Genomic DNA, 22,023 nt, shown 5'->3' with positions numbered 1-22,023 from the left:
ATTCATGCAATAATCTGAGTAATAACATGATAATCTGATTTGGAACATATATTTAACTAAATCATGAAGTTCTATCAAAATTCTAGAAACCCTAAATTTAATCATGTTTAAGAGAATCAAGAATCTAACTGAAAACTAGGGACCCAATGGGTGAAAGGAACCCACTAGTGAAATCCCACATACCTGGTGATGAAATCCACGAAAAATACTTAAGTTTCGGTACTGAAACTTGTGATGTTCTTGAACTAGGGTTCTTGAGCTTTTTCTCCTCTATTGCTTCTAATTTTCTAGGTTTTGATTTAATAATTTGACTTGGATATGTTTCAATTATGTTTCCAGGCTTAAACTGACTAAATATGATGATTTAGGGTCAAAACGACGTAAATTAGGGATTAAACAGAGTGAGAAAGGTCAAAAAGACCCCTGAGAAAGTTGTTGTTGGGCCAAACGACGGCCAGGACTGACGGTCCGTCCTCTGATCGACGCCCCGTCGTTGGGTCCGTCGTCAGGGCCTGTTCAATAGGCCTTTACTAAAATGGGCATAACATTTTACTCGGAGGTCAAAGTTTAGCAAAGTTGGTGGCTATGGAAAGCTAATTCAATTATATATTTGTGGGTAGGTCATGAGACACCTAATTCATTTTGTGCTAAGAGTAATGACCATTTGAAGTTGACTCAACTACATTTTCCCTTAACTGTTGTCAAATTTTCCACCTACGGACCTTGCTAGTCATCCGTAGCTCTTGTCAGAGAGTGGATGAATGGAGGTATCGATGGACGGTCATAGACCGCGGATCTTCATCTGACCTACGGACTGTCAGTCCGTCTGTCGATCAAGACTTAGCCAATTTTTTTCGGCTGAATTTTTGGGAGTTTCTGATCCCATCGATGATTATGCAGGATGGACCGTCGTCTGTCCTACGGACCATCGATACCACGTTGGTTGCACCTGCAGATTTTTCTGAAAAAAAATTAATTTTTGGTCTATTTTGACTACGGGGTGTTACAATTATACCCTCAAATAATTATTTTAAAAAATATAGAAATTTTTGAAAATCTTAATTAAGGGGTAAAATGGTAAACTCATTATGTCAATAATTACTTTTTTAATAGATACTTCAATTTAAAAATGGACAAATAATTATAGACAAATAGAATATAACAAAAAAATAATGACAGATTAATATTAGGGAAAATTGTATATAATGGCAAACTAATAAATCAAATTAAATGTCATATCCACACTTTAATTTAATTGTACCTTGTAGCAAACTGTTTGTCAATCACCTCTCTCCCTCAAACTCTTGCTCGCCACTCTCCCTTTCTCGCTCTATCTCTCTCGTGCTCCCTCTCACTTTTTTACAAACACAAGTACTATATTTATAGATTGGAAAGAAGGGACTCTCCAAAGAGAGTCCCGAGCGGAATGTGACAAGTGTGTAAAATATGTTTCTGTTTGTATAAAGCGAAAAAGTTTGTATGTCCCCTCTCCCAGATCTCGCTCACCACCCTCGCCTTCTATTGCTTATACAAACAAAAACGAAATGTATAAATTGCATTTCTGTTTGTATAAAGTGAGAGAAAATTGTATATACACTTGCAAATACATATATTTTCGTCTTATACACTTATAATTATACAAAAATATTTCATTGTCCAATTTTCTTTTGTCTTTCTCTCTTTCTCGTTTTATACATACACTAATTAAACCATTGATTTGTATACAACTGCTTTCTTTTGTATATGTATAGCGAATTATACAATTGGTTTCTTTGTATATGTATAACGAATTATACATATTTATGTTTGCTATGGAGCGCACTTATGCAAACTTTGGTATAACATCCAAATATAAATTTTGTGTTTGATATATGTGAAAGTTGCTCTTAGTATTATTATTAAAGATAATAAATACAGATATGATTAACTTCTTTGACTAAAATTAATCGCAAATATAATTTTATTCATTTTGAGATATTTACAATATGTTTCTTCAACAACCATTAATACTACAATAACTTTGCTTGGTAAACTATTTTAAGGTAGGAAAAACCATATATATACAAATTGGTACAATTTTTGCATCTACTCAAAAGAATACTCCATCAAAACTCTTCAAAGGAATGAAAAAATATGTGACCAACACAATCATTACAATTTTTTAATTATTACATATTAACAAAAGAGCAACATTCTATAAGCAAGAGTTTCTCGTAGAATTTGCAATTGGAATTCAATATATAATATAGGTTAAGAAGCTTTTGATTACTGAATAAAAGTAAATTTGGATGAGGATGCGAAAGATACGAATAATATCTTTTTTTTTGTCTCATTTGATATTCGGTATTTATATTGAAATTTTTTGATCAACTTCGAATAATTTTGCAAGGTCCATATTGGGGCTGACGCTTCTAATAATATTTTCTTCATACTCAAGACTCAAATTTGAGATCTCTAATTTAGGTTAAAACACCTACACCATTACATCACAATCCATATTAATAGATAAATGTGTTAGATTGGCCGCTAATGGACAATTAATTCAACTATATATTTATTAAGAAAAAAAAAAGTACAAATATAATATTGTAAGCAACAAGAAAGCTAAATATTTTAAAGCTAAGTCTAGAGGGTGGCGAGGTGACTGAAATTATCCTGGGAGCTCATTTGGTACAAAGAACAAGAGATAAATAGTATCGAGATTGCTTTAAAAATGAGTTTATCTCATACTCTGTACGTCCCTAATTACTTGTTTCCTTTTGAGTTGACACATATTTAAAGAAAACAGTGATTGACATAGTGAGTTTACCATTTTATTCCTATTAATCATAAAGTGGATGAATTAAAAGTGAGAAAATTGTATAAAATAACAAATTACTAATTCAAATTAACTGATATAACCACAGTTTGATTTAACTATAACCCATAACAAACAATTGTCATTCACTTCTCTCCCTAAATTTCTCGCTCGCCACTCTCCATTTCTTGCTGCCAGTCTCTCCCTCACCTCTATCACTTTATACAACTACAAATGTATAAAATGTGTTTGTGTTTGTATAAAGCAAGAAAAAACTATATACAAACTGTGGTTATTCACCTCTCTCCCTTCAAAGAATCTGGCTCGCCATTCTCTCTAATCTCGCTCGCCTCTCTCATTTTTATACAAACACAAATGTATAAATTGTGTTTTTTTTGTATAAAGTGAGAGAAAATTGTATATACAAATACAAATACATATATTTTCGTCATATATACTTATAATTATACAAATAAAGATCTTCTCCAGCCTAATTTTCTTTTATCTTTCTCTTTTTGTCGCTTTATACAGACACATATTAGAACAATTGATTCGTATATGCATGTCAAAATATACAAATGAATAGTCATATTCATATATATATATATATATATATATATATATATATATATATACACCGAAATATACATATTAATAGCCATAACAAACATAAAGTTTGCTATGGAGCACAATTGTACAAACTATAGGTATAACATATAAATATGAATTTTATGTTTGCTAAACCTAAAGTTTACTCATTAAAAATTTAAAAGATTTTCAATGTTTTATGTTTTTCAAAGTAATTAATTAAGGATATGATAGGTAAAAAAAATTATCCTTTTTTATTGTCAAAAATCAAAATGGACAATTAAAAAAGAATTAGATAAATAATTAGGTATCTTTAACGAAGTAAAATAAAAAAATAACTTATTTCAAGATTGTAATGTTATTTTTATCCCATATTGAGAGAGGGATAACAATCCATTTAAAAAAAATACTCAAGGGAGTATGATTGCAATTATGATAGAATTTTGGGGAAAATGTTAGATTTCAACACTCACACTCTTCTTCTCCCTTTCTATTGAGATCCAAATATGGAAGTTGCTCTATGAGTATTCCAAGAAAACCTCAAAAAAAAAAAGGAAAGAAGAAAGATGACATAACTGAAGAGTGAACAAATCATATGGCACAACCTAAGAAAACCCTGAAAAATTTCATCCCACTTTTCATTCTCCTCTCTCTTTCTGTTATTTTCCTTTTCTCTTACCATCCTACAAACTTAAATTCCACCAAATCTTTCTCCTTTAACCCAAACACCCCTCAAACCCATCAAAACTTCACTTTTTTAATCAAAGTTCTCACCTTTAACCGTCTTGAGTCCCTCTCTAGATGTCTCAATTCACTTTCCAAAGCACATTATGATAACCATGTTGTTCATCTCCATGTCTACATTGATCACTTTCAAGATTCCCCAAATGGGTATGTGGAAATCGACCAAAAATTGAATCTTTCGAAAAGTATTCTTGATTTTGTTGATGGGTTTTCTTGGAAATATGGGGAGAAGTCGGTTCATTATAGGGCTTCTAATGCTGGACTTCAGGCTCAGTGGTTGGAGGCTTGGTGGCCTAGCTCTGATGATGAGTTTGCCTTTGTTGTGGAGGATGATCTTGAGTTGTCACCTCTTTATTTTCGGTTCTTGAAGAGTTTGATTGACAATTATTATTATAATGAATCCAACTTTAGTCCTATGATTTATGGGGCTTCCTTACAGAGGCCTAGGTTTGTACCAGGTACTTAAATTCTTTTCGTTGCTATTTCTTTCAAGGATATTAGTGCTGTTTAACTTTTGTAGAAGAAATGATTTCTCTATGGTAATCTGTATTTGAGTATGCTGTAGTTGTATTTCTGTGCACTTCTGGTAGTTAAGTAGTATCTATACTTTGATTAGATGTAGGTTGTCATTACTTTTGTCTCAATCATTTTTTTTATTGTTCTACCATATTGTTAGCCCACTTGATGTTTTACCGGAGTTATTACGTTTGGCTGATTCATAATGAAATTGCAATTGCATTTTGTCATTCCAGTATGTTGATGTATAATCCTAGCAAATTACATTTTAGGTTAAGAAGAGAAGTGCATATTGGTTCCTGTTCAATGAATATAAGCAATCGATTATCAGGTATATTGGGAGGATCGTGTGAGGTTACAACAACAAACCCAGTGTAGTCCCAAACGCGGGGTTTGGGGAGGGTAGAGTGTATGCAGAATCGCAGACCTTACTCTACCTTATGAAGGTAGAAAATTGTTTCCAGAAAACCCTTGACTTGAGTAACGAACATCAAAGCAGCTAAAAGAAAAATATAGAAATAAAGAGGGCAAAGAAAATAATAGGGAAAACATAACATAACATTCAAAAGAGGAGCAATAACCATAACCAACAAATGGAATAACTGAAATAGTGAATAACCAGTAATAAAAGTTGTAAGATAGGCAACTACAAGACAAATGCTACTATTACTGGTATAAACACGAAAACAGGTACAATCCCCGCCTCCCACATTTGATCCTTGGCCGATCGCACCCAACCTTCTTTTTATGCTGCAACTTAGTCTCTTAACTCATCGCCCAGAGCATGTGTCGGGTTGTAAATTCTCACTCGGGATAACCTTGCAAAGACCTCTATCACCCTTCTAAGGAGTAAGTAATCTATTTGGGTCTTAGCTAAAGTACTCTGAGGTAAGATTCATCTGAGTGAAATAAATTTTCCCGCTGTAAGTTGTCCTTGGATAATGAACTTGTCATTGTTGTAAGAAATGAAATTAAGTTGTAAACAGCTATCAGTATCATAACTACTTATCACATATAATTATAGTGTCTGAGCTAGCTTTCGCGCACCTCAACTGATTCCACGAATGTAACCCTGTCCACCAAGGCTAGGGCAGATGGGAAAAATCACCTAGTGTTTTTTTTAACTCCGCTGAATTTTGAACTGAGACCTCAGGATTCACAACCACTAGGCTACACCCTTGGGTGCCTGTTAATGGTGTTTAGTATGATAGGATGTCATGTTTGGTCTAAAAGGCTGCAGAGAAGAAACTGGGGATTGATACGAATGAAGGAGTTAATTCATTTATTTTTTTTATCAGGTAATAGATTTCATTGATAATGACAAGGCTAACATGGCCGTATACAAGAGTTATACTAAAAAGGAGAAACCTACAAAATATAATTCTCTCCAAAAGACACCCAATCCTCTATACAAATAGTAACTATATGGGTGCACCAAAAGACAATAAGGGATCAAAGACTACTTCTCAATTTAGCAAAGCTCATCTCTACCCCTTCAAAAGCTCACATATTCCTCTTTTTCCAAATTACCCCCATTTGCGAAAGAGGTGTAACATTCCTCGGTTAATTCATTTGTATATCTCTAATTTCTCTTTGACACAACAATCTCTGCACAAGATCCTGCTATCTCTCTTTCACAATCTCCACATGATTTTGAGATTTTGTTTTTCAGTGGATAAGATTAAGATATTGATTTATGTGAAGGGGGGAAGTAATGTTAACTACATATAGCATAACTGAGAATAAGGCAACGTGCAGAGTTGACACCTACTCATTGGTCTGCAGTAAGACATAAGTTTGTGTTGGACCTGTTCTGATGCTATCTAATATCATCCTTGATTATTATGGATTACTCATGCATAAAGTGGAATGCTGTATAAACTATACCTTTCCTTAATACAAACACACATCTGAAGTTGTGTTTAACAACTCTTTTCGAATGAAACTTTCAAGGCCTTAATTCTGAACGCTTTCTGAATGAAACTTTCAAGACCTCCTTTCTGAATATGACTTTGAAGACCTTCTTTCCGGGGGGATCTCTTCAATTTAATAGAAGAAAGGATATCCTCAGGAAAGTATAACAATCAAAAACTATTTGACATTCACTATTAAAAAGAGATAAAATGAATGACGAAAGAACATAGTTGAAGAATCAACCCCTTTAAACACTCCTCTGCTTCATGACAAAAGTGATCTTTCCCTCTTGTAGAAGCCGGTATCTCACTTTCAAAAGAGAGTCTCGACGTGGCAGTGTAAACTTAGCTCCAAAATTGGGCTAGTCGCTGGCTAGAGGTGACCGCGTTATCAGACCGGAAGCAGTCGAGAACGATCAACTATCTAACATATTCACAATAATGGTGGACTAAGAAATAAAGAAGTGGAATGCATATGAACACCTTCTCTCTGGAGGCCTTTGGTGGTGGAAGATGAATAATCGCTTTGGAATAGCTTAAACTAAGAGCAAGCAAAGCAATACCTGACCAATTCCTCGGTCGCATCCCTTCTATTTCTTTTGCTAACACTATAAGACCGTATATATGTACTCATTAGTTAGCCAAAGCCCTTAGTACTCCTATCTACTTTTTGTGTTTGTAACTGGTCCTATTGCATTTGTTGCACATGAATACAGTTTTCCCGTGGTCGGGGTCCCTATGGCATATTTCATATGTTCAAAGATAATTTGTAGAGGAAGAGTGCTGACGTCCAAAATGTAGCTAGACTATTAGTTCTTTCTTGTTTTTTCCTATTTGGAGAAAACTTAACTATCAATGCCCTTAATTATCAGAAAATGATTTGTGACCCTTGAGTTAGTTATTATCCTCTCTGTTACACTTTGCTTTGAGATATATTGGCTCGTTGTAATTATAATCATCAAAGTACAAATCAATCGTATAGCCTTTTGGGCTATCCATAGAATCAGGGGTGTTTCTATGTCAATGGAATCAGGGGAATTTTGAATGTTTGTCTATTATTATGTTGATGAAACACTCATGTGGAGAACTTAAAATAAATGTGTGTCATGCTTTTCCAATTTGGTATTTGAAATAACAGAGATCAATTGCTAGTTGTTTGCGACTAGCCCTTCAACACTCTTAACATCCCACATTTTGGTGTATAGGGCGCCTCCCCGAATAGCATAATTTCCATGAGCCATCCTGTATGCTTCATGAAATTTAGAATACCCTAAAACCTACTAAGTTTTTCTTTTCACTGAAGAATACGTGCACATCGTTGTTGTTTGAAGGTGTATGTGTTGCTTGGATATTGGATACTTTTATCCTCCGGAAATTTATCATTCTTAACATCCTCTGTAACAATCTCTAACAGTCATTTGCTACTCGTATATCCGCTTGATATAACATAGTTTTGGCTAATAGGTAAACATGGAAACAAGATGCAGATTGATGACCGAACTCAACTTTTCTTGTACCAGTTGGTTGGCACCTGGGGTCAGCTTCTGTTTCCAAGACCTTGGAAAGAATTCCGCATATGGTATGACACACACAAGGCCAAGGGATTGAAGCCATTTCTTGATGGGATGGTAGTGTATTGCCTGAATTTTCTCTTCTCGTTGCATTTTTTAGTGAAGATAATGACAGACCTGTTAAGATTAACTATTACTCTTACTGTAAAATGTAATTTGCTTGTAGGTGACAACAGGATGGTACAAAAAGATGGGGGAAAAAATCTGGACACCTTGGTTCATTAAATTCATCCATGCCCGCGGTTACTTTAATATTTATACCAATCTTTTGCATGAGCGGGCTTTTAGTGTGTCCCATCGTGATGCTGGTGTTAACTATGGGAAGTCAGCTGGGCCAGATTCTTATTTAGTGGATGAGAAGTCTTTTGATATCAACCTTTTAAAAATGCAATCTTTGCACAGTCTGAAGTGGTATGATTTCTGTTTCAAGGAAGTTTCTCCTGGTAGAATTGTACTCAGTGCTGATGATCTGGTGACTGTTCTTCACTCGGTTCAAAAATCGAGGACTATATTATTCTTGAACCTACAACAGGTGTCAGAGTCAATTATTAGGAATCTTCTCTGCCACTTTGAAAGATTGAATATCCAAAACTATGTCTTATTGGGTCCACAGTCCTCTTTCCTACTTGATCTTGCAAGAAGGGGTCATCCTGTGATTGACACAGACCAATTTTTTGACAGTATTAGGTTACAAAACTCGATTAACTTTGACGAATCACATGAAAAGTTGGGCAAAGAGATTGTTGTGAAGGCCCACGTAGTTAGAAAGTCCTTGGAACTTAAATATAACACATGGGTTGTGGATAGTGACATGATTCCTCTCAGCAGTGATTCATTTCTTCATTCGTATGATTTGGCTCATGACTTTCTTTTGGGGAAGAACTTTAAACTTGTCTTCATACGAAATTCAGCTTCTGCTTTAAAAATTTGGGTCGATAATGTTTTGGACAAAGTTGTTGCCTCAGTTGCCTCTTTAAAGACTAGAGGTTCAATCGCCACAGAGGGAAATTTTGTAAATCTAGTTGAGAAGTTATTGGAACAAAAGAAAGCTACTTTTAACAGGGTTGATGAAACTGATTTTAGTTTGAACATCAGTTTTATGGATGCTAACGAAACCTCTTCAAGGAATGGAAAGAAGTTTGCCTTTTGGTCACCTGAAATGGGTTCAGAACAGATACAAAAACGACTTGAAGAGTTTGCTATGTGGGTTGTAGATAGCGATTTATCGTGTAATGCAGTTGTTTGTCATCCATCATAGCATATGGAGGTGTTTGTCTGTGTATCTATCATATACTTATGATAGTTTGATTGGATTTTACATGTTGATATTGAAGGCAAGAAGATAGAGAAGAACAAAAAAGGCTCACTCTTCAGGAATTTTCGCTGATATCAGACATGTTTTGCAAACCATCATGAGTTGAAGGTAATGTTCCGAGTTTGAATTAACAAAGGATGATCTGTTGTTTCACTCTTTTTCGCTGAAACGATTCTATTAGCTTATTGGTGTAGAAGGAACTGTAAGAAAGCTCATTTTTTTACATATTGTTCAAGTCTTGTGTAAATGTGCCAGTAGTGACAAGTACCCTTATTAACCCTCTTACTTGGACCCTAGTAATCATCTGAACTGAATTGTTTAAATTTCCAGGCATCGTGTATCAAGTACATCTCTCGTGGTCAACGATAATATATAATCATTACCTCATAGGTATAACCTGTCCGATTCGAAGGCTCAATCAGCCAGACCCATAGGCCTGGTGTATCCAAAATTTTATGGGTCTAATGAGGCCTGAACAAGCTCATAGGCGGTAATTATACGATTGAAACATCATAACTACTACAAGTAATCACAGTAACCTAAACACAAAAGTTGGAAAAAGATTGTTAGTGATATACACTATATCATGAGATGGTAGTTAACTCAACAATATAAGGATGTAAGTCCAACAACTCTATATCATGATATGGTAGTTTAACTCAACAAACAAAATCAAAATCTCTACCAACCAATAACTAATAACAAGAAGAAAAAGCTATCATCATCTCTGTAATGACCTGTTGGTTGGTTTTCTTGACATTTTTATAAAATTACCGTTTTACCCTTCACAATATTGAACACGAGTTAGTTTTGATTGAGTTCTGAAAGTTGGTTTCAAGTTTTGGATAAAAAGTTGTGAATTTTGTAAGTTTTGAGTTGAAAAACTTGAGTCATTAAAAAGTAGCTTTCGATACTTTTTGGAGTTTCAAGTGTCAGAATGAAATTTCGCCGATTCTATAAGTTCTTGAATGTGAAAATTGGTCAATAAGAGTTGGTGCTTTCAAATTCGAAGTATTTTTTTTTGAGGATTTGAGGTCCTAAGTTGGATTTTGTGAAATTTTAGCCTTTGAATTGACTTTGGTCAACATTCGGGTTTCAGATGTTTGGGTTAGAATTTTGAGAATTTCGTTGGATTTAAGGGATGATTTTAGGCTTAAGTGAGGTCTTTTTTGAATATTATGAGGTTCCAAGTTTGATTTAGCCCTTTTAGGCGTTATGTTCATTTCTTGTGACTTTCACAAGTTTTGGACCAAGGAGACCGCTTTCCTGTTTTGATGGTTCCATTAAGTGAGGAACATCGTGTATAGTCAAATTCGATATATGATTTGTGTGTATAGGATGCTGAACAAATTCTGAGGATCCATTTAATAATTTGTGCGTGGCTGTGATTTGCTGGTGTTTGTAGGTCTGTCTCGCTGAAGCAAACTTTGCAAAAGCGTAGAAGGTTTCGCTTTTTCGAGAGGCTCCATTTTTGCGGGGTTTGCAAAATTGAATGTGTGGTTTTCTTTAGTGATGTACGCTTAAACGAACCTGTGTCCGCTTTTGCGACTTCAGGTGGGGTTTCACACATGCAAATTTTGGGGTTTTAGCCCCATTTTCCATTGTTGAGCTTTGTAAAATCTTTGGAGGCGAATTTGAAGAGATTTGTTGTGCTAAATCATTTGGGTAAGCCTTTGTAACTATAAAACTTCATTTTCATTAATCACTTGTAGATTTTAACATTAAAACTTGAGTTTTTGATTGATAATGACAAGATTTTTCAAGAACTTGAGTTCTAAACTAAACTAGCGATTGTTAACTGATTTTAAGTCTTTTTTTCGAAATGGTTTTCACCAATGAGTTTCAAATGTCTTCGCTAACATATTCAAGTAAATATTTTTGGATTCAAGCCTCATTTACAAAATCGAGTTTCTGAGTTGATTGACCCATTTTTCAAAGAGTGATATGAGTGTTGTTATTTTCGAAATCTTATTGTGATTGCTTGATTGAAAAAGATTGTACGCTTCAGACGTTATATTGACTATTGATTGAATTAATTATCTCTCAAACTTTGTAAATCTAGTAAAATTGTGTATTTCTTTGTGGAGTAATGAAAATGAGGTGATAGACTTATTGTTCCACTTGATTAAACTTAACGAATAAAAAGGGAATTAATGAAAAGGAAACTTGTTGATCATAAAGCTTTGTGAATCGCATTGTTGCGGACCCCTTTTTGGTTGATTTATGAAATGTTTTCATGGCTTTAATGTGAACATGAATTGCTTGAATTGTTGTCTCTTAGCTTCCTTATGGCGTGAAATTGCATATTTGCATTGATTGTTGTACGGTGTGATGAGACATGTGATGTTATGCCGAAGGGAAATGATTTTGACAAGAGTTATGATATAGAGTTGAAGAGAAATGATTTTGATTAGTGATGTAATATAAAGCCAAAAGGAAATGGTTCTGACTAGTGATGTGATAATGTGCTGAAGGGAAATAGTTCCGATAAGTAATGTGATATTAAACCAAAGGAAATGGTTTTGGCTAGTGATATGATATACAATCGAAGGAAAATAGTGTCGGCTAGCTATATTGTATCAAAAGAAAATGGTTTCGGCAAGAGTTGACTATCGTTATTTGATGCATTTTGTTATTTGTGATTGATCTACGTGTTACTTGTGATTGACATACTTGATACATGTTGATTTTTGAACCATAACATTGGACTGTGTGGTTAAGCCTTGTGTGTACTGTGAAATTATTAGGTTAGTTTAATTTTTGTGGAGGTTGAACTTTGAGGTGGTTTTGTTGGGATGAAAGAGGTATTCGATTTCTAGCTAGTTTTCTTTATTTTTTTGGTTACTTGTTGAGTACCGTGTTGGTTGATACCCATTCCTTGCTTGTGTAACTTGTGTAGGGTTCTGAGTCCGATATCATGTGATTGCTTTTCTTCTTCTCCTATTTTTCGAGGCTTTCAAAGGACTTTTGACAGATAACTGCAGGATGACAAGACCCTCTATTCTTATTTTTTGTTTTGTTATATTTGAGAAACTAATGCATTAAGATTTGTAATCGGAAACTTACAAAAATATACTATAATAAAAAAATATTTATCATTTATAGCAATAACATTTTTTTCACTTGACCACTTTTAATTCATTTATAATACAAGTTTAATACATATTACAAAAAATAATTTATTATTCACATATAATACAAGTTTTAATAATAGATAATACATTTATCAAACATTTTAATACAATATGATAATTTTTGTACCAAACAAACATAATATATTTCAAAAACAATTATAATTCAAATATATTGCATACATAATTCACTTTTAATACATATTACATATTTATCACAATATTACTTTAAATGGTAATAAACAAAAAGTATCGCTAAAATCAATAATTATTTTTTAAAAATATATTAATTTTTTCCATTCTACACTCTATATATTAGTGGCTTGTACACGTGACAATCAATTTTTGGAGTTATAATAGAATGAATAAGTTTTCCACCTTAATCTTTTTCTTGTTTTATTTTCCGTAATCATTTTGTTTTATTGAGTTAAGACTCTTATTTTGTGAAAAGATAGACAAATAATATCACGGCCATTTTTGAATTGTGACAACCTCGTAAGAGCAATGAATCTGAGGCAATTGTATATATTATTTTGTTGTAGGTACGTACGTACGTACCACATGAAATATACGTAGTATTAGTTTGGAGAAAAGAATAGCAATGATGTATACAGCTATTATTTTAATTAATTAATTAATTAATATCTACTACCAAATTATTATTTTTTAATTAATATCACATGAAATTTGCAGCAAAATGTATTATTCCACCGACACTCTCACTTTCACGCCACTGATAAGATTCTACTTAAATAATTCAATTTTGGATTTTGTGCTACCTTTAGTTTTCAAAAAAATATTAAATAACTGTAGTGAAACTCTCTATGTAACTATGATCGAAATAAATCATTATTTTAACGAATTCATCGAAATAATATTATATGTTTTTTTTTGAGAATTTACAGAATTAAAATATTATCATTTTATCGTATACATTTTAAATGATGATCAACAATATATATATGGTTTGCTACCAAATATTTCAGAATTCTACGATAAAAATAATTCTTAGCGATAATTAATTATTTTATATTTAAAAAAAAAGTAAAATAATAACTATACTTTAACCAATCACGAGAATTCAGTGTAGTTGAGTGAGATATTTTTTGGAAATATAATAAAGATAATGTTTTTAAGTAATAAAAAAATGTGAATAACAAAAGGAAAGAGGACACGTGACCCCTTGTAACACATGGACTGTCAACTGAATTCATTGTAACAGAGAATTATAATGTAACATTTGTTATGAAATTTATGTGAAATTCTATCATTTGAATTATAAAAAAAACAAAATGGTAGATTCTTTGCCTACCAACAAGTACTTGCTCACTTGAAATTCTCTTTTTTTTTTTAAAAAAAAAAGGTTTAAAGCATCTTAATGTTTTGTGTCGATCTATAAATAAATAAGTTTATTAATTTTGAAGTTATGTTCAATGTAATATAAAATAAAATTATAGCAAAATATATATATATATATATAGTCTTTGAAATTCACATAGGTTATGTTGAAATAAGACGCTAATTTTTTTTTATATATGTGACACATACTAGTTAATATAATATTTTTTGAATAAATTTGAATTATTAAGATTTGTATCAAAGTCTTAATATTAGTAGTTAAGATGTTTACTCAAAAATTGACGGACAGAACTCTTTAGCCATTTTCACTATAACCATCACACGTCATTATCAACGTAATTTATATCACCCACAATCATTAATCTCGATCACAATTAATTTTTTTTTGTTAATCACTTCATTATCACAACTAATCACTATTTATAATCATCACAATAAGCCATTACTGTAATAACCATCAATCACTACTGATAATCATCATCATCATCAATCATCACTATATATATGAGCGATCATCTCCATCATTCATAGCTATCTTTACCACTATAATCGTTAACCACTATTGCTAGTCGTCATCAACACTAGCGTGCTTTTACTCGCAACCATCTCAATAATCTAACATCATCCCTAATTGGTATACATAATCATCATCGCTAGTCATCATCCACCAACCGCCATACAATTTTATAAAATATTTTAAGCAATATACTTATATAAGGCAGGGTTTCTCTTTGTTTTTTTGACTACTCTCTAAAAGAGATAATATATAGCTCAGTTAGTTAAGCAATAGACTTTTAATAGTTCTTCAATCCATTTTTTTCATAGCCAAGTTTCTAAAAATTTAAGAACATCAATATACCATAGTAGAATTCACAACTTAAAGATCCCTTACTATTAATACATTTTGAGTCAAAAAAAGGTTCATTCCTAAATATAGAACATCTCCTAATTTATTCAACAAAACTACTAATCAAAATAAGCTAATATTACAATGAACTTGACATCAAACCAAACTCTACTTGCCCCAACTTAAATTTAATGTGTCTCATTTTTTATAATAGTACATAGTGGTCCACTCTTAATAATTTAGATTAGACAGCTGTTCCAATTGACTATAAATATCTATTGATACAGTACAAGGTCTAAACTTAAATTCAAGGAAAATAATGTGTACTCAAGACTAATAACAAGGGCTCTTTTTTCACTAATTTACTTCATTGATTTGATGTATGAATCAATCTATATTATTTTATGTTATCTAAAATTCAGATATTAGAAAAAAAACTAATATTAATACAAGTTGTTGCTTTTTGACATTAAAAGAGTATGTTCAAAGACATAAAATCAGAAATAATAATAAGGTGAGGAATTAATTACGCCTTACAATAAGTTGCATGTGATCAGTAATGTAATCACTTGTGTGTGTATATATATATATATATACACGAATATTTTCTTGAATTTTAATACTTCGATTTTATATTACTTGGTTCATGTTAAATTGTTAGTTTGATATATTCCTTTTGTCTCTTTTTACTTTGTCAAATTTTGACTTGACATATCGATTAAAATAATAATAATTAGTATAGTGAATTTACCATTTTATCTTTATTACTTGGTAGAGTCACAAACATATTTAAATATTACATTTTTCAAAGACATTAACTCAAAATTAATGCAAAAGTTATATTTTTATTGTTTGTTAAAAATGACAAGTAAAAATAAATATTAAACTAGAAAATGTTTGACAAGTATATAGAGTCGGAGAAAGTGCGTTTTAAGTAAGTTCTTATTAGGGATGTATTTTATTAAGCTAATCTTATTAATGATATTTTAAAATTTAATTATTATTACTATTTTATGTAGTTATTCAATATTCTAAAAAAAGTATGATTTTTTTTTTAATTTTCTAAAATAAAAAAATAAAATGTATTTTTTAAATATAAAAATCAAATAATATGTTACGGATAAGATACTTATAATTTATATATTTTTGGAAATGTTAAAGAAGAGGTTTGAAGGAAAAATACTCACACACATCCAAGAGTCTAGCGTAATAAAGCAAAATCAAGTTTTTATAAAAGTTAAAACATAATACAATTCAATTTAAAATTAAATAATTTAAATACTTATTAAATATTTTAACTCATAAATTTGAACAAACACTACTAAATTTGCGTGAATTTATATGTACCAGATTAAATAAGTTTTTTTCTTTTGTTTCAATTGGCTGTCAGGGTGGGTAAATGGATTGATAACATATATTTAACAAAATAATTAGATTATGTGTAAATACATCCATTGAAATATTTTCGTGACATACTAATTTTATTTTTAAACTATTCACAATCTTAAAAGACATTATTTTTCTTGATTAACTAAATTTAAACATATCTCATAATTTTCGTTAAATTTAAGGATATTTTCAATCGTTCTCTCGACTTTTATTAAGAATTCCATGTTTGTACAAGAGTTTGAGACCTATATTATGTGGTGCAAGGACACCATTCGTCGGAAAATAATAATAATTAACAGTAATAATAATAACAATAATAATTATTACTATATATGTCAAATTCTATATTTAAAAGATGTATATTTAAATTGAACATTGTTTGCAAAAGTTATGCCTTCGACGCAATGATAATGTGTATCTATTTTGAAAAAAAGTTTTGGGCTGAAACATCAATAACACAATATTTTTTTGTTTTATTTTGACCGTCACATACCATTACTTTTATTACTCTTGATAAAATTTCTGATTTCGCCAATAATTATTATAACAGATCATAAATATATCTAAACTAGTTAGTCATGTAAAAAATTATATCTTCAGCTATTAATTATTTAAAAATAAAATTAATAATTTACGCTAATTTCGATTTCAAAACTTTGTGTATTATCTTTTTATAAAGAAAGTAGTGGTTGGGAAGACTTTATTATAATTAAACATAAACAATACTTCTAAATGGGAAAATTTAGTACAATCAAGAAGAAACTATAGCCAAACAAAAAAGAGAACCATTTTAGTAAAATTTAAGAGAGGAACAAGGTCCTCTATATATATAAAAGCACAAAAGGTCCTCTTAACAACTAATACTCCCCATCTTTGCCTTTATTCTTTCTTTGTTCTTCTTCCAAACAAACAAACAAAGAATAATGGAACAAACTATTTTCAACAATAGATCACTTTCATGTCTAGTTCTTCTTCTTATTTTGATTTCCTTTTCAACATCAGTTGATGCTTACAAAAATTACACTGTGGGTGATTCTTTAGGTTGGTTTGATAATCTTGAAAAACCTCTTGTTAACTATGACAAATGGATTGCTAACAAAAAATTCAGCCTTGGTGATTTTCTAAGTAAGTTTTCTCTCTTAATATTTAACTTATATACACAGACCGTGTAAACACAGCTTATATAATTTAATTACGGACAGAGCTAGAATTTTAATTTGTTTAATGTGTTTTAGATCATAATTACTTTTGTTCACTGAATAGATTACTTGTACATGATTATATTTATATAAAATTTAATCTAAAATTATTAAGTTTTGTTGAATATATAATTTAATAATTATTAGAAGATGATTTGGTTTGAAGCTTTTTTGAATGTATTCCAACTATTTGTGTCCATAAGTTTTCTTCTCTCTTTTTTTGTGTGGGGTAGGGGGCATCATTATATGATAACTCTGTATCTTAATGTGTAACAAAAATAAAGCATGGAACAATCTTGATTTATGGATCTTTGGATTTTTTCTGAATTTTGCTTATGATTATATATATATATATATATATATGATGGATCTGAATTTATATGTCCAAAAGTGAATTTTGACAATTTTATTTGAGTGATGAATGATATACAAACTACTTTACCAAATACATTGATCTTTGTACTTACTATTTTTATTTTTTTTTTTGAAATCACCAATTCATAATTTGATTTTGATGGTTTGGAATTTTTTTTATTTGATCACAAACAGCTGTATTTGTTGGCATTATTTACAGTTTGATAAGTTAGTTGTAGAAGTGTGTGTTATGATAAGGTATTGTACAAGTAACATGTACTCACCATATGCTTGCACATGTTCCAAACATACAAGCCAATTCATCATTCTCTCTCATAGACCTACCTAGGTACTATTACGTGCGCGAATGAAATACATTCTTAAATTTTCATTGATTTAAAATGTTTTCAATACTTTTTTCAATTTTATTAGTAATTCGTCATTTCTACAGGAGTTTGTGAACAAATAGAGGGTGTTAAATTAATCTAATAGATTGTTAATAATATGAAAATAAAACTAATAATTCACGTTAAATCAAAAGTGTTTTTGAATGCTTCTCTCTTTTGATTCTAAATTCATTAATTTTTGAATATCATCTTAATTACTAAAAAAGTTCTTGTTTTTTTTATTTATGCAGTATTTAATACAGACAATAACCATTCAGTCACTCAAACTTACAACTTTACAACATACAAAAATTGTGACTACAACAATGCCTTAGACAATGATACCATGCAATGGGTATCTGCAGATCCATCTTCAACTTCAATTTTTCCAGTTACAGTAGCAGTGCCACTATTAAAAGTTGGGCCAACATATTTTTTCTCTAGCGATTACGATGGTGAACAGTGTGAAAACGGTCAACATTTTAAAATTAACGTTACATATGGTCAAGGATTGCCTCGAGACCTTAAGGATCCGTCTGACGATGACTCAATGGCTCCGATTAGTCCGATTTCTGGTGATGAAGAATCAGCACCGGATACGATTGTTCCTTCCTCGTTCGATCATCCACGTGATGTGAGTACTGATGATAGTCCTGAACCTTCAAATTCGATTTCATTATCGATGTTTTCTAAGGTTCTAGGTATTCAATTGAATTGGGTATTCGTTATGCTTGCGTTAGTTTTTGGTATTTGTTGATTATACAACTTCAATTTCATTTTTTTTGGATTTACTATATCTTTTTGCAGTCGTTTGGTTTGTAAACAAAGTTATATATGTATTTATGTATGTATTATAGTACAAAGATTTTTTTATAGAAGCAAATAATGTTATATGGTTAATATGTGGTGGTTAATAATTTAATTTCTCAGCTACATTACTATATCTGGCTCCTTATAAATGAACACTTTGTTGTGAGTCTTGTTACTTATTGTTTTGTAATGTAATATGTTGTATTATATTATATTGTTATTAGTGAATTTAGTGTTTGAATAAATTATATTGTTCTTTGTCGTTATATAACGTCACACATTTATACTTTGAGTGATAAATCTATGAGAAAATTAGCTAAAGGGATAGAACTATTATGAAAAGATAGGATATAATTATTAAATAATAAATAAAACTAAGATGAGAAGAAAAATATCAAGTTAACAATGCGATCACACCAAATTGATCGTTATATAAATTAGGTCTTTCTATCGTCACTTAACGATGAATTTAAATGCTACGATATAATAAATTTTAAGTAACAAACATTATAAATAATATAACATAACGGATAACAACCATCCAAACAAAATATAATTTGTCTCAATATTTTCTTTTGCATGAAATATACACATAATAACATAAAATATCCAGTTTATTTACTCCACTTAAAAGTGAAATTAGTTAATCATGATATATTATCATTGGTTTAATGATTGCCATATCGAATTTGTCGATGGAGAACAAATGCATGTGGAAAGGTTGGGTAACAAGTCCCACCTGGAATATGGAGATGTTTCTCTCTCTCTCATTTATTTTTTTTGGAGTAATTTTATTCATTAAAAAGAAATGACTTCGTTAAATTAATATTTAGTTATTAAAAAGATACCTAAATTTTGCAAAAAGTCCGGAAGAGTTGACAAAATAGCTAGTCTTCAAATTTAATTGAATATTTAGATAAAAGTTTACAAAATTGGTACTTTAAACACTATATATTATATCATTCAATATTCTTTCAAAATATACAACACTCTACACTCAAGTTTTTGATACTATACTTTGGTCCCTGCCCATCCAATACAAATGTAGAATTGTTTTTTATTTTTTCATTTATTAAAAAGTTTTACTGGAGAAAAGCTCTCCAAGAAGAAACCAAAATGCTCCTGTTTTTGCGGTCGATTTAGCAGGTTTCGACGATATTTTAGCTTTCACAGGTGAAATTATGATCATTCTAGTCATTTCTTCCATTTTTACACCATTTTCTTTCAAATAGTTTCAAGGAAAAAAAATTTCCGCCATTCTTGAAGCTTGCAAAAATCTTTCAAAATCACTTCATAACTCGTTTTTAGATCATCTTTAGTTGTTTAGAAGGACTATAAATACATTTTATCCATTTCGAGATAGTTTTGAACCCATTCTTGTTCATTCGCTTTTTGTATGGATTTCGTATCAGTCATCGGCCACTAGAAACTGATATCGTAATTTAGTACTCCCTCCGTCCATAATTGTTTGTCATGTTATGGTCATGCACAACCCTCAAGGAAAATTTAATACAAGGTGTAATTTGACTAATATAACCCTATCAAGAATATCAAAAGTCTACATAACTTTTTAATTGAACTACACTATCATTAAGGGCAAATTTGGAAAAAGGTGACTACTTGTTTCTTGATTATTTAAATTGACAGTTAATCTTGGACACATATTTTTAGTATACCTGCCAAACAATTATGGACAGAGAGAGTATGTATCAGTGTAGTCTATATATGGCAGTAGCTGAATAAGTTGTTGTTGTTGGTGACTATATGGGAGTATGGGAGGAGACTCCCAAAAGCTGGTTTTGGAAATATTTTAGTAAAACTATAGTTACTATTGCGTTGCTTCTCAATGGCTCATATGACAATATGATTGCAAGTGTAATTGAGGTTGGTGAGCTATCTTGCGAGGCAAACAACTTAGTGATAAGCTATCAAATGAATGAGAGGGGGAAAATACATACCACATTCATAAAGAATGATAGACATTGAGCTTGTACATGATAGATGTTGTTGATGATGTCTCTAGGCCTATGTTGAGGATAAATGTCATTGCGAGTTCTCCGACTGAACCAACGAATTCTTTTAACGACAACAACTAGGTTGAAAATAAGAACTTGGGTGATCAACCAAATGAGAGCTTTTGTGATCAATCAAAAGGCATATGATCATTCATTAGATGTTAAAGATCAGCCAGTAGATACGAAAGACTCAAACATTTTGATGAAGATGAGCCAGAGCCAAAATTGAGATCACGACCAGTCATACTTTCTCACATGGAACTAATTTTACATGAATCAAACATTTAGTTCCAAGAGTGAGCTACAATTGTTATTAGCCGAAGCAACGGTGAGAAAATCTTTTGATTTTGCTACAGCGAAGAGTTGTAGTAAATACTTAAAGGTGAAATGTGTGTCTCGTATTAGTGTGAATCTTTATCGCGATTGAAAGGGTCCAAATGTTAAAAGAGATTCAGAGGACTATTTTAAATATTTTTCATTGTAGTCCAAGCTATTGGGAATATTGGAAGGGAGGTGTGACTGCCAAGGAAATGGTTTGAGGGACAACGGAGCACGGATATTCATACTTATTGCCTTTTTATATATGTTCGACACTTTTAATGTTGATTCTAGATATTCCATCATGGTAAACAAGGATACTCATATATTTATTTATTACTTCTTAGCTTTTGGTGCTTGTATTAGAGGATTTTCTCAAATGAGAAAGGTAATGCGGTCGACTAAACTCATTTACATGGTAAATATGAGAGTATTACTGAGTATTGTGGCACAAAATACGGAGAATCATATTTATTCAATTGTCTTTTGTGTCGTGGACAAACAGAATGATGCATCTTGGACGTTTTTCTTTGAAAGTTAAAGAATATTGTGGTCGATAAATCAGATTTATGTTTTATTTCTGATAGACACAAGAGCATTGTCAACGGTATTAGAAAGGTTTACAATCATGCTCATCACGGATATTACATGAGACACTTCGCTGAAAAACTTTGGGTAAATCACCAATGTAAAGATTTCCTTTATCTACACTACAACGCGGCAAAGACATATTCGTTGGAGTAGTTCAACAATCATTTTTTGAAATTTAAG

At 31.3% G+C, this 22,023-nt stretch overlaps 2 protein-coding genes across 5 annotated transcripts; both read left to right on the top strand.

Moving 5' to 3' along the window:
• The first annotated feature begins 3,816 nt into the window (after positions 1-3,816).
• On the top strand, positions 3,817-12,555 carry LOC101257138 (uncharacterized). 4 transcript variants are annotated; one of them, XR_011212345.1, is made up of 5 exons: positions 3,817-4,587; positions 8,023-8,186; positions 8,296-9,552; positions 10,850-11,109; positions 12,344-12,555. XR_011212345.1 is itself a non-coding variant. In XM_004250834.5 (3 exons), the coding sequence occupies exons 1-3, from the start codon at positions 3,981-3,983 to the stop codon at positions 9,385-9,387; spliced, it is 1,863 nt and encodes a 620-aa protein (XP_004250882.2). In that variant the 5' UTR covers positions 3,817-3,980; the 3' UTR covers positions 9,388-9,767. The 4 variants fall into 4 exon arrangements, 1 of the variants encoding a protein (XP_004250882.2); XR_011212346.1 differs by lacking the exon at positions 10,850-11,109; XR_011212344.1 differs by lacking the exon at positions 12,344-12,555 and having other exon boundaries at positions 10,850-11,210.
• Positions 12,556-16,872: 4,317 nt separating this feature from the next.
• Positions 16,873-19,009, top strand: LOC101256838 (early nodulin-like protein 18). The gene is made up of 2 exons (XM_004250833.5): positions 16,873-17,295; positions 18,361-19,009. The coding sequence occupies exons 1-2, from the start codon at positions 17,094-17,096 to the stop codon at positions 18,864-18,866; spliced, it is 708 nt and encodes a 235-aa protein (XP_004250881.1). The 5' UTR covers positions 16,873-17,093; the 3' UTR covers positions 18,867-19,009.
• The last annotated feature ends 3,014 nt before the right edge of the window (positions 19,010-22,023 follow it).

The sequence above is a fragment of the Solanum lycopersicum genome, chromosome 11, assembly GCF_036512215.1.
Source record: "Solanum lycopersicum chromosome 11, SLM_r2.1".
NCBI lineage: Eukaryota > Viridiplantae > Streptophyta > Magnoliopsida > Solanales > Solanaceae > Solanum > Solanum lycopersicum.
The sequence above is the reverse complement of the archived record's forward strand: the minus strand, read 5'-3'. Positions and strand labels throughout refer to the sequence as shown.

What these genes read in the sequence shown, in the direction of transcription:
- LOC101257138 (XM_004250834.5), top strand. Translation starts at nt 3,981, where the DNA reads ATGGCACAACCTAAGAAAACCCTGAAAAATTTCATCCCACTTTTCATT. An exon ending in GAGGCCTAGGTTTGTACCAG is followed by an intron (nt 4,588 to 8,022) that starts GTACTTAAATTC and finishes TTTGGCTAATAG; the next exon opens with GTAAACATGGAAACAAGATG. An exon ending in AGCCATTTCTTGATGGGATG is followed by an intron (nt 8,187 to 8,295) that starts GTAGTGTATTGC and finishes ATTTGCTTGTAG; the next exon opens with GTGACAACAGGATGGTACAA.
- LOC101256838 (XM_004250833.5), top strand. Translation starts at nt 17,094, where the DNA reads ATGGAACAAACTATTTTCAACAATAGATCACTTTCATGTCTAGTTCTT. An exon ending in CAGCCTTGGTGATTTTCTAA is followed by an intron (nt 17,296 to 18,360) that starts GTAAGTTTTCTC and finishes TTATTTATGCAG; the next exon opens with TATTTAATACAGACAATAAC.